The 12312-nt window shown below is 42.4% G+C and overlaps 1 protein-coding gene across 1 annotated transcript in view; it reads right to left on the bottom strand.

The window, feature by feature from the left end:
• Positions 1-12312, bottom strand: part of ADCY5 (adenylate cyclase 5) — a 221565-nt gene that overhangs the window by 16855 nt on the left and 192398 nt on the right. The window contains exons 10-13 of the mRNA XM_005153796.4: positions 10547-10691; positions 9306-9403; positions 6481-6568; positions 330-446 (exon numbers count right to left, since the gene is read on the bottom strand). Of these exons, the coding sequence (XP_005153853.3) occupies positions 330-446; positions 6481-6568; positions 9306-9403; positions 10547-10691 (448 nt within the window). The remainder of the gene's footprint in view (positions 1-329; positions 447-6480; positions 6569-9305; positions 9404-10546; positions 10692-12312) is intronic.

The raw sequence follows: 12312 nt of genomic DNA, 5'->3' as shown, positions 1-12312 counted from the left end.
ACTCAATACCGTGGGTGTTAAATGACACATCAGCCTCATGCTGGCCCTTCATGCAGGGGTACACTTCAGGCTTGGCTTATGTACTCAGAGCAGAAGGATTTAAAAAAAAGAATATGGGCACAAGTTGGTGCCAGGCATATAATAAGCTACAGGGATGTGGCTTTTGGGCTCTGATTTCTTTTCTATGGCCAAAAAGCAAAAGGCAACTGATCTCAGATGCTGTAAGCATTAGGCAAGATTACATTAAACCCAGGGGTTGTAATGAGGAACCATGCTGCTGAGCACCAATAAGAAAACCATGCAGAACCCAAAAGAAATAATGCACATACCATGTTGACAAAGGCAGATAGAAAAACCAGGATAATGGCAAAGACTCCAACTAAGGTACTATTGGTCCTGGACTGTACAATCTTCTTAGAAAGAGTCTGGAGAGGAGCTGGGAAAAGCTGCATGTGAGATAAAAAAAAAAAAGGATTAAGTACATGTGAAGAATCATTGCTTGTTTTATAGATTACAACCTGCATTTGAGCTGCCCACATCCTTAGCACAGTGTCTGAGTGGATGCTCCACAACGGTTAGAGAATGATGATGGGGGATGGCAGCTCCGGGACAAGGGTGAGCAGGAACATGACCGCCTCATGGCAGCAGGCCCAGCTGGCTCACCAAGTCTGCTCAGTCCTTCCTAATGGGAATGATGGCTCCTGAGCCGAGATAGCATGTCTCGCAGGGCTGTGCTCATCCTGTCGTGAGAAACAAATCACAAGCCATCTGCAACTGAAACAGCCAGGAGCTTGAGCCTGTGAATTACTGGATCAAAAACTTAAAAAAGCAGCAATGAAATAATCCATGTCATATCCTTTTGATCACAGGAGTGTATCATAGCACTTTCTGGTGCCATTGCAGAAGCAGGCTGCTAAAAAGTCAGCTAGTCCTGTGATCTGTCAGACCCTCAGTAAAGGGGCTGGAGAAATCAACTGGCCTCGTCTGGTCTATGGCACTCAGCACCACAGACACATGAGACTAAAAATAACCACTGGTAAGCACAGTCACTGAGCTCCCTAGACAGACGGTCCCAGTGATTCACTACTACCAGAGCTAGTAGCCTTCTAATTGCTTTCTGACTGCAGGCCACCAGCGTGCTTTGCTTTAGGTGCTCCACTGTATTCTGGGTAGAAACAATCCCTGTTTCTGAGACTAATCAGGCGCCCCCTGTGACAAGGGTGACCCCTCAGCACCACATCAGGCCTCTTTCCATTATATTAGGTACAAGAGAAGTCCAGAAGACAATGAGCACATCACTGCTGCCCCAGCACAAGCTCAGGGCTGGAGCAACAGGGGATGGAAGCCAGGCAGCTCCTGTGCACCAACACATTTCCTCTGGAGAGCATTGGCCCCGCAGTGCCTCTCCCATCCACACCACCATGCCGGGGCAGAGGGGCTCTGCTGAACACGGGCAAAGTGTTTTTCAGAACCCAAGTCCCCTTTCCCTCCCACCATGTTGCACGAATAACTAAGCCACTAGAGGGTATTTTTAGACACAAAGAAGCTAGCAGTGCAGCGGCACCGCACTGCAATTTAACTATGACTAATGTTGCTATTAAAAGTCTTGCTTTTCCCTTTTATCCTTCACTCTTACATCTTCAGAGATGCAACATTTTGTCAGCGCATAGCTTCCCACACAGCAGTCCTACAGTGTAATTACAAAGTGTTTGAGCGGCCAAAGCACTGACTAGCTGGTGACTTTTATAAAAGGGAGAGAGAGGTTGTGGCAAGAGCTTTTAAAGAGCTGCTTTCACCTGCTACCAGAACACACACAAAAACCAGCTCATTCCAGGTGAGAGGAGAGGGCAAGGCTCTGTGGGGCACGGGAGGAAAGGAGAAATATATGGCGTATTTGTACTGAGGATTGATTGAAATTCAGTGGAAAGCCATGCAATCCTTCAGGCTCATGCAGCCACTGTAAAACAAATCAAAACACCTCTCTCAGAAACAAACCTTGCTAATGTAGAAATCCTTTGTTGATGAACCATTAACCGAGCTATCTCCTTGCCCTACCATGACCAGCTACATCCACATGGCCATCAGCTAGCAGATCCCTGTCAGCAGAGGGATGTGGGAAATGACCTTGAGCTTTCTTCTGCCCTAACCTTTACAGGATTTGGAGGGAGAAGGAGGATTTGTATTGCATGTAGACAGTTTTCTCACTAGATTAAGAGAATGACAAATTTTCCTGACATCCCTTTGTTTTAGCCTCAAGGCCAAGCTCCACAACGGTATGCATGGACCTAACCTCCTTCTGTAATCTCCAGAAAATCAGGCACCTAAATAAAATTTGGGAGTGCTTAGTTGTGGATCTTGGCTCAAGCTCCTCCTGCCAATGATCCCAAAAAAGCCTGACTTTGCATCAGGCCTGAGATATCAAGCAAAGCTATCAGTGAAAGACACTTTAATTCTAATGAAAACAGGTTTTCTTTGCATTAATCTAGGTTCTCATTACTTTGCAAACTCGGGAAAATTTTAGGTCAGTAAACAAGTACTACTGGAAAAAGTCCTGAAGAGGAAACAAATGCCGAAAAAACATCGGAGGTCAGGATTGCAATAGAGTGCAAGAGCACAGGCATGCCATTCTTCTGAGGAACCTCTGCCTTGTGAACGACATTCATGGAGGCTCTGTAACACCTAAGTAATGCTCTCCCCATACCACAGGGGCAGATAGGGGCCAGGAATACTTGCAGCTTGGAGGACCTTGATGCTAGAAATTGGTGACCTGTCTCAGCTCTGATAATTCAGCTCCACTCTAGCACCTCCATAAAAAAATATCCAGAAGTCGGGGATATAACAAAAAAGAAGGAAAAAGAAAAGCAGACCTTTCCCCCTCCTATTCTACAATAAAATAAAATCCCTTCAGTCCTAGGAAAAGGAGCAGAACACCAGGGCGTTATAGTACAGTGAAAAGCCATGCACTGTTGCTGGTTAGCCCATTGGTTTGTGCTGTCAAACACAAATTATCCCTCTTAATAGAACTAAAATCTTGCCTGAGTGAAGAACTGCACAAGGGAAGGTCTGATAAAGTGGCAACTATAAGCCTGCATGTGCACTACTGAGAGCAGAGCTGAAAGAAAGGAGGTGATCCATTTGGGCAGCTGAGATTCAATTTTGGATTGCCGCACAAGCTTGAGGTCACTCGTATAAAGAGAAATAACCACAATAGGGGAAGGGAAATTGGATTGTACAGTCAATTCCAGTTCATTCTGCATTGAAATGCAAAAATGCTCCTGGAAGACATTATCTCTCAGAACTGAGAGACTCTGAAAGCATGGAGGTACCAATGAATATTGAAGAGGAAGGTAGGGTGCTGTTGTACAGGTGAAAGTCCTAATTAAAAAAGTGATTCAACAAGTACTAATGTTACACTGAAAATAATGCACAACCTCCAGCCATTTGCATGACAAAAATACACTAAATAAAACCTCTGCTTTGCAATAAGAGCTGATCACAGACAGAAGAGTAATATTTCTCCTTTTTGGCTTCTTACCGTATATTATGGACATGGAAAATTGCTTAGATAATTGCTGTTGTCTTGTGAGATGAAAAAAACCTATGAGGTCTTAAAGTTCTGATTTTTCAATTTGTAATAAAAGCCTTTGTATCATTTTGAGGTACATTAAGATGCTTCTGAAGTAAAAGACAACATCTTCAGGCAACTTTATGTTGTGAGCCCATTTATGTAACATTTCAGTGATTTATTAGTCTATTAAAAAAGTACAGTTTCCAGAGGTAATTTTTCCTCCACTTGAGAAAAAACCCAAACACTTGGGAACATCTAGATCGGTTTTGAAGAAGGCTAGGAAACAGGTAAGCAAGCCGCACATATGTAGAGCTGCAGAAGAACTTCTTTTCTTTGTAAGAGTAACTTGAGATTTCTCTCATATGTTCTCTCAGGAACCTGCAAGACGTTGAATTCCACACAGCAGTGTAGATACCAGAAGTTAAGGATCTTAAGAAGAAACATAAACTTGGTAAGTTAGTAGAAAACAGATGTCTGTCAGTGGAGTACTTGCGACAGGACCCTGGTTCCCATGACCTTATATTCTATTGGGAAGGAACACCATCTCGCACTGGCCAAGTCTTCATGGAGCATCAAAGTGAAGAATTGGAACTCTTGTTTATTACAGCTGAAGAAACTTGGAAAGCCAAGCTGGCTGCATTGGCAGTTCCAGGATCAACTTCTAGTCCATGGAGAATTTTATTGTGGAAGATAATAATGACAGCAAAAGAAAATAAAACATGATCAAGCTGCTCAGAAAGAGCCTGCTGGCCACTGTCAAAGTCAGAGATGGAGAGGCCAAAACAGGGAAGGAAAATCTCACATGAAAAGAGGAAGAAAAAAGAGTCACTTATCATGTAACAGCACATCAAATGAGCAAAAGTCATGTTTATGCTGATATCCTGGGGTGAACACCTGCTTTCCAGCTTTGTGTGTAATGAACCACTGGTATGTAAAACATGTGCTCTCCTACCCCACATCCAAGTGGGAAACAAAATGAACAATGTTGACATCCCCGTGTCTTAAAATTTCATCTCAAGGATCTGCAAAAGCGCCCTGCTTGTGCGTAAGTGTAAAAGTGCTTCCTGGAGCGAAGTGTGTACAGAAATAAGGTAACAACCACTAACCACGGGCTGGGTAAACCCATTGCTTAAAAAACTCTGACTTGAAACACCAGAATCTTCAATGGCAGAAGTAGGCTGCAGCTACTGGGAGCTGCTGGCATCAAACAGGTAGCTGACAAGAAAGAAGTACTTGTCCCCTAACCAGCCCATCTCATAATTAGATGTTGTCAGCAGGAGCTAATTTGGAACATTAAAAAAGGGGTAATCAGAAAGGTACTGTCAGTATGTGGAAGCAACCTAAGCCTGTAAAAGCCAGTGGGTGACAAACAGCTGTGTGCCTTGAAATCTATCTGGTTGCAAGTCAGCCAGCTCAAACACTTCAGAGGTCTGGGTCTGCCATAGCTATGCCCCAGTATTTGCATAGTGCCAGCAGAGCTGGTGTGTTGGTGGCACTCTGCACAGCTGGCAGTGCGCTGAGATGTTGCTGCTGGTGCCCAGCAGCATAAACAGGCTCCAGCACAGCTCTTCACCTTGTTTCCAAGTCCTTTATGGCTATGACCAAAAGCTTTCACCATTTGTTGTTAATTAACTGCCAATCACATTAACTGCTGATACCAATTTACAAACTAATGACACTCAGAAGCATTCTCACATACAATGGGCTCACCAAGTATAACCAGGCATCTTTGGGTACCATTTCCCTGTTCAAGGAACCCAAGCCTTGCTATTACTACTGTTATTTCTGGCTTGTAATTCTCATTGCTGATAATCAGGCCAGACCAATGAGATGTTGTGCTTATGAACTAAGCTCCCTCTGAAATTGTCATAAGCTCAAGGGAAGCCCTGTGATTGAGTTGTTCAAATATAACCTCAAGCTTCTTTCACTGGGAACAGTTTGTCACTCTTATTAAAGCTTAATTCTCCAAGCTTAATTTTCAAAACTCAAAAAGACATGAAAGGTGCAAGTCTGTCAAGAGCACCCACATTCAACTGTTAAAAATGGTACAGAAAAGATCATTAAAGTGAGGCAAATCATCTGCCTGACATAATCCATTACCCCACTGTTTCTTCTGCAGGAAACATAGTGCTACTGAAGTATTTCATTCCAGGCTCTGAGGAACAAAGCTGGGTTTGGGCTCAGGAGCCTGAATCTGAACATATTCTACAATCAGACACTGCTAGACTGGAAGGATCCCCAAAACTACAAATACAATCAACTAACATCAACATTTTAATAGGAATACCTGTGAGTGAAAAAGATGAGCACATCACCTTTCCCAAAGTGCTGACTGCCAATTTACTGCAGACTGCCAAGAAGAATTAATGTCTTTGGGTTTCACACAATGTATTTCTTTGCTGATCAAAACCAGTTACAATAAAGAGCTCACCGAATGTTGGAAGCTCTGTACACTCATCTGAGAAAGGTACTGATAAAATTCTATATATTTATGGTTTTTACTTCCTCCCCAGGACATTTTGCCTCAGTGATATTCTGCTTCTGATTATCTGCCTACCCAAACATGCATATGCAGCAGGGGCCAGTACAGAGGCAACTCCACAGGAAGCTTACAGGGAGGAAACGAACGGTCAGTGTTTCATTCCACATTGGAAAATGTGTTCTTATTATATCAATATGAGAGTGCCTGCAGGGGACTTAATAGACATGCAGATCCACAGAATGATTACTTCTCACTGAGCTAAAGAGATGCCAATCCTAACATCTGTTTGCAGTTCATTCTGTCTTATCAAAGGTTTTTCTGTAACTCTTATCACATAGTGTGGAAAGGATGGATAACAAAACATGCTCTGTTAGTTGAAGCAACACGCTGCTGATAGAGTTATCTTAGGTGAAGAAGCCACAGTACTTACCTTTACACAGGAGTAAATGACTGAAACAAACACCACTGTGGTCAGGATCAGGAAACAGGTCAGGTAAAAACCCAGCATAAATGTAGAGCTGAAATCAAGGAGATTATTATTATATTTTTTAATAAATGCACATCACATAGAATAGCTACAGCTCTGCTCTCCAGAACATGACATTTGTACAAGACATGACACACTGTACGGGCTTTCCAATTAGGACAGCAGTAGGAGATGCGAGGTGCCTTGAATACCAACAGATACTCTGTCCTATTTAGAATTACTCACGCAGGCAGCAGAGCAGAGAATACTGCATCTTTTATAGCAATCAACTTCCTGCCGAGCTGACAGCAGAGGGACTGAGAAATATTTAATGTGCTCGAAGAGCTGATAGAACAACTTGTTATGGCAGGTCAGCCGCTGGCTGGCTGTGGGCAGACTATGGGCAGGAGACCCCTGGGAAGGAAAGTGTGCCAAGTGTAGCCAAGTGGGAATAGTCTGAATGGGAATAGCTCCCTGTCCTTGCCATGCACAGGAAATGTCTGTGCTGCCTCATCCTCCATTCTCTGTCTTGCATATGGGATAGGAGTAAGCATGGCATAAGGACAGTCAGGGAAAATAGACTTAGCATGGCCAGCTTGAGAGGCTTCTGTTCCTCCTGACTTTGAAGTACAAACAGGACCCTAGGGGCAACTTTGTACTATGCATTTTCATCTGTTTTGATCATGAAGATACTCAACAACAACTTCCCAGTGATTGGTCTCAGTGTGAGAGGACAGGCCCCCTCCCAGGCATTAGCCTTGTTCATAATTTAAAGGAAGTATTCCTGCAAGATGACAATGAAGCCAACCACACCAAAGCCAGCTGGTCTCTGTGTTCTCTCATGACTACTAAGGCAATTGTACTTGCTAATTCACTATTTGAGCCTTTGTGAAATTCATTGAAGCTATTCCTCTTTATCATCATAAATTATCACTGCCATTTTGTCTTTAGTTTCAGGTTCAATTTCCATGGTGTGTTTTTCATGAAGCTCTGATGGTGACACATATTCACCTGTGGTTTCAGTTGCTGCTTTACTGATACCTTCAATAAAAGACCCAACTGATGCAACTGAAATTTAATGAAAAACAAACCAAAAGGTGAAGGAAAGTATACCTGACCTGAAGTTAAAACACAGAATTTTATGTACTCTTGAACCAAATCATCTTTCAGATAGGCCAGGTCGCCTAAGGACACTTCAGAAGTTACCAAAACCCCACCCTTAATGGGTGGTGTGGAAAGAGACAGCAGCATGACATTTACACCACACTGCCTTAAGTGATTGACTCCTTCGTAATACAAAGGAGTCAGCCATATGGTTGCCAGAGATCAGAAATCGTCAAGTTGTCATTTAAATGTTAAACTGGGTTTTATACAGACAGCTTAGTGGCTGCTTAGGGAGTTTGATGAGCAACATAAAGGCTGGTAGAGGGCCTCTGCACATGCAAGGTCACAACAGCAGTATCCAGAGATCCAAAGTGTAAGCTCTTGCTAAATCAGTTACTCTTGGAGAACATTTTTGGATGCAATTAACAATACATTAATTGTTGTGACTGATCTAGTTTCAACTTTGAGCTTCAGTTAGTTTCCCAAAGTGGATCTGTCTGTTTACACAGTGCATTTGTACTAGTGTTATTTCATTGATTCAATCTTTCTGTGAGCAGAAGTGAATGACCTTTTACCTAGGACAGTGAATAACCTCAAACATCAGACTATGAGTAGTTTCTGTGACCTTCTGAATATCTCATTTGAACACTACAAATCAATCTCTATTCTGAAAAGATCTGTGGTGTGAACAGAAGTAGAAAGCAGTTGTAATGGCATAAAATAGTGTTGGAGCTCTTTTTAAACATTCTTTCTCTTCCTGTAATGAAGATGCATTTGGAGCATTTTCAGAGCTTCTGTGATCTTTTTCTCCAGATTTAAAATTACTAACTCTGTATTTATTTCCAGCACAGCAGTGCTTAGTGAATGATATATTATTGCTACTGAAGCAGAGCACAGGAAATACCAACATGCTTTAATTTTAAGGGATTTTTTATAAACTTTTTGAGAAGAAATACTACGTCTGCAGAGCTCACTGCTGGAAAAGATCTAGTGGGCTACTCCCTGTCTTCCAAACAAAGGGTTTCACTGGAGTGGTCCAAGAGTACTGTGCCTAACAGTCCTGAGGAGCTTACACTACTCTTGCCTGGGGAAAAAAATGATTGCAACCCTTAAACCTGGAGTGAGCTACTCAAAGCTTAGGCATGTGCAGCTTGATTCCCTCTCTACCTTTTTTCTTGCATTGCTGCTCTAAGTCCAGAAGAATGAATGTATGAATGGTTATGCCTCATTTGTTAAGCAGACTCTGAGACCTCAGTACTCTGAGCAGCAAGGCTGTGATGGAGTTTACACCTCCCTGTCCCACTGCATACAGATGAGAGGGCAGCCTAGCCTCATGTTGTGAACACCTACTATGCTTTAGTAGGCAATCCTTCCTACTTACGGATATTTGTTTTCCACAGGCTTATAAATGTGCTGAACTGAATTTCCTAAGATGGAGGTGAATGATAAGAGAAATCACACTGGGAAAAGAAAAATCCTCACATGCTAGTGAGGAGGTTTTAATCTGCACTAGAAACAAGTGAAAACAATAAGCACCATGCATCACTTGAGCATGAATTATTAAAGGATTTTTCTCTTCCCCTTGGTGCTCTAAATTCTCAAGAAAAAAAAACAACAAACAAAGAAAAGTAGGCCAGAATAGAGGAGGAGAGCAGATGGGAGAAAAGGGATGAAAAAGTACTCACTGTGGCACAATTATGATTTGAACAAAGCAGATGAAGAGGAAGACTAGGGAGGCACAAGCCACGTAGGCTCCAAACCTGTCATCCACCTGCTTGGAGTACTGCAAAAAATGCAAACAGGTTATGTTAGTGGGAAATTTGGCTGGCTGTCTTTTCTTCACAAAAACTTCTTGCTTGGCTTCTGTTTAGGTCCTTGGAAAGAGTGCTGGAAAGAAACAGCTAACAATACAAACTTCCCGTCTCCCTGGGTAGGTTATAATGGCTTGAACAGACCCAAAGACCAGGGAACAAACCCACACAGCTGGGTGGTGAGAGGAGTCACTATGTGCCCCTCGCACAAGAGGAATAGAAATGTATTAGCTGCCAACAGCATTCTAGGTCACCACTGTCAGACCTAAACTTCTTCCATGGGAAGTTTCCTCCAGCAGGAATGAATATTGCTAATGAGAAAACCTCGTATTTGTGCAGACAGCTTGGCTTGTTCTAATGATAGTGCGAGGATGCTGTGGTTTTCGCACAGTTACTGCTTCCAACTACTTGTCAACATATTGGTCACATGGGAGCTGCATCCGATTCCCAAAGATGCTTTATTTAGCCTGGAGCATGGTTCTCAGTACAGATGGTCTCAATGTTTGAACCACAAAATAAAAGGTGATTAGAACAGGTGAACCACTAATTTCCCTAGCAGTTTTCAGCTATAAAATTGAAGGGAAGGAGTGAGGGGAAATTATATTCTTCAGCTTTTATCCAGACCCGTTATTGCTTAAAATGGGCTCCCAAAAATGACCAGAGTACAGATTGCATCCTAATGAGCCCTAGCAGTACCTGGGAGACAAAGGGCTGGGAAAAGCCCCTCCAGAAGTGATTTGGAGCTCAGGAAAGCTGAAGCAGGCTTCTCCAGTGATTTGAGGAAAACAAGGGTTGACTGCAATCTCAATTTCAGATACCTCAAAGTCAGAGAAACAAATACAGCTTATTCTGGATTCTCTTTACAGCTCATCACTGCATATTCATGTGTGTCTGACAGAAACGGCTTGGGTTTCCTGCCCAGTGCTTCCTTCAGATGACTGTGACTTTCTAGGGACATGTACATTAAGGTTCCTGTGAAGATGCACAGATTTTCTAAGACCACAAGCCCACCTCTAACACTTAAAACCTAGCTTTACTTATAGATATATAAGCATGACCTTATGCAGGAGACTAAAAACTCATAACAAGACTGAATGAGTTTTAGACAGCGTTACCTTTTTCTCCAAGTCAGGCTCCCTGAATGTTAAGAGGAACTTGCGCACATGCTCAGAGCGTAACCGATCAATACTTCTGGCATCGATGGCACGGCCCAGAAACTCATCCACTTCATCTTCTGGGTTCATACTTTCCTGTGTATTCCTGAAGATGTCACAAAAAGGGAGCATAAGAGGACAAGATAATTTCCCCCTCTTCACCATATGTTATCATTTCACTGTATAACAAGCTGGAGGTTAGTGGCATTTTGCTCATGACAGCTTCAAGTTAGAAAACAGATTATGAGCTAAGGGGAAAATTACATCTGCTCTACAGCTCATTGCCAGTCCTGAGACCACTAGTGAAAGGATTTGATTTATTTCCCCTTCTTCTGTACTACATCCTTTTTCTTGCCTTGCAGTCTCTTTACTCTCAATTCTCTAAAACCATAGTCTCCTTCTATGAATCCTCTAACTTATTCTTCTCCACACCTGCTCTGCTGTTACAGCTGTTAGTACCTGATCTGGCAAAATGATTTACACAACCAGTCATATTTCTTGCTTCCCAATAGCATTTTCTGTGAAAATTTCTGAACTTTAGGAATGATCCATTTTTGAGAAAAAAATTTTACAGAACAAACCTGCAGGAAAAAACCGTGGCTTGACTCCCCACTGCCTCCCTTTCATGCAGTTATGCATGCGTATAAAGCATAAACCAGGCAAAATTTTCTGTTTACAAGATATTTATATTTACTTAAGGAAAGGCTGAAAAAGGTAGCAAAATGAAAAAAAAATACAAATTGGATCCTGCTTTCTGAAACTGTGGAACGAGATTTCTGTATTGCTTAACACCTTCAGCATCAGTGCATTTCTGATGCTCAGCTACAGCTTCAGGAGAATGAGGCTGTTTTTCAAAAACTGTTGAAAAAAAATGACACTGAAAACTTAATCACCCTGAGGTATTTTGCGCTGAGGATGAGGAAACCTGAAGCACCTCCCTAAACTCTTCAGCTATTTTAAATCTAGCAGGATTTTTGTGACATGATGCTGTTACTTCAATGGCCTGCCTTACAACTAGCTATAGGCAGAAATGAAAAGCTAATCTTGTCTGCTTTGCTTGTATGATTGCCAAGGTTATCCACAGGATATGCCAATAGTTATCCACTGGAATACAGCCCTCACTTGTGGCATATGCCAGTGAATAACTATTTCTATGCACTAACCTCATGATGGCAGAGCAACATATGGCTCATGCTGTGTGGCCTTCACTTTAGGCATTCTGGCGAAAAAATCCCAAGGTCTGACAAGCGGGATGAAAAGCTACACTGCTTTAGTTTCTCGGTTTTATCTGTACTGCGGAACAGTGCATAATGCACACTGTCTTGCAGCCAGTGGGCCCCTACAAGTATGACTGTGCTGCAAGCGAAGATTGCTTAATACAGCTTACAAACCAGAATGTGACTTTGTTTGAAAAGTTAAAGGTCCATTTCCAAAAGAAAGGCTCTTCCAAAGCTTTCTACAAAATTGCACCAGATTTTCAGGAGCCTTCTGTACCCCAGAGCTACCATGCACCTCTTGCCAAAGGAAAAATAAATCAGATCCACCTACTCATTTCCATTCCACCTCCCTTTGTCCCAGCCAGTGAGCTGAATGTGTCTATAATGTGTCTATACCTCAACTGGGTCATGATGGCACAGCAGCAGTACCTATTTAGTGACCCTATGGCAATGGCAAACCTAGTTTGTCTCAAGTTCTTATCTATATTTTAGCCAATCTTAATATTTCAG

The sequence above is a fragment of the Melopsittacus undulatus genome, chromosome 4 (assembly GCF_012275295.1).
Source record: "Melopsittacus undulatus isolate bMelUnd1 chromosome 4, bMelUnd1.mat.Z, whole genome shotgun sequence".
NCBI lineage: Eukaryota > Metazoa > Chordata > Aves > Psittaciformes > Psittaculidae > Melopsittacus > Melopsittacus undulatus.
Note: the sequence above shows the minus strand (reverse complement) of the source record. Positions and strands in the feature narration are given on the sequence as shown.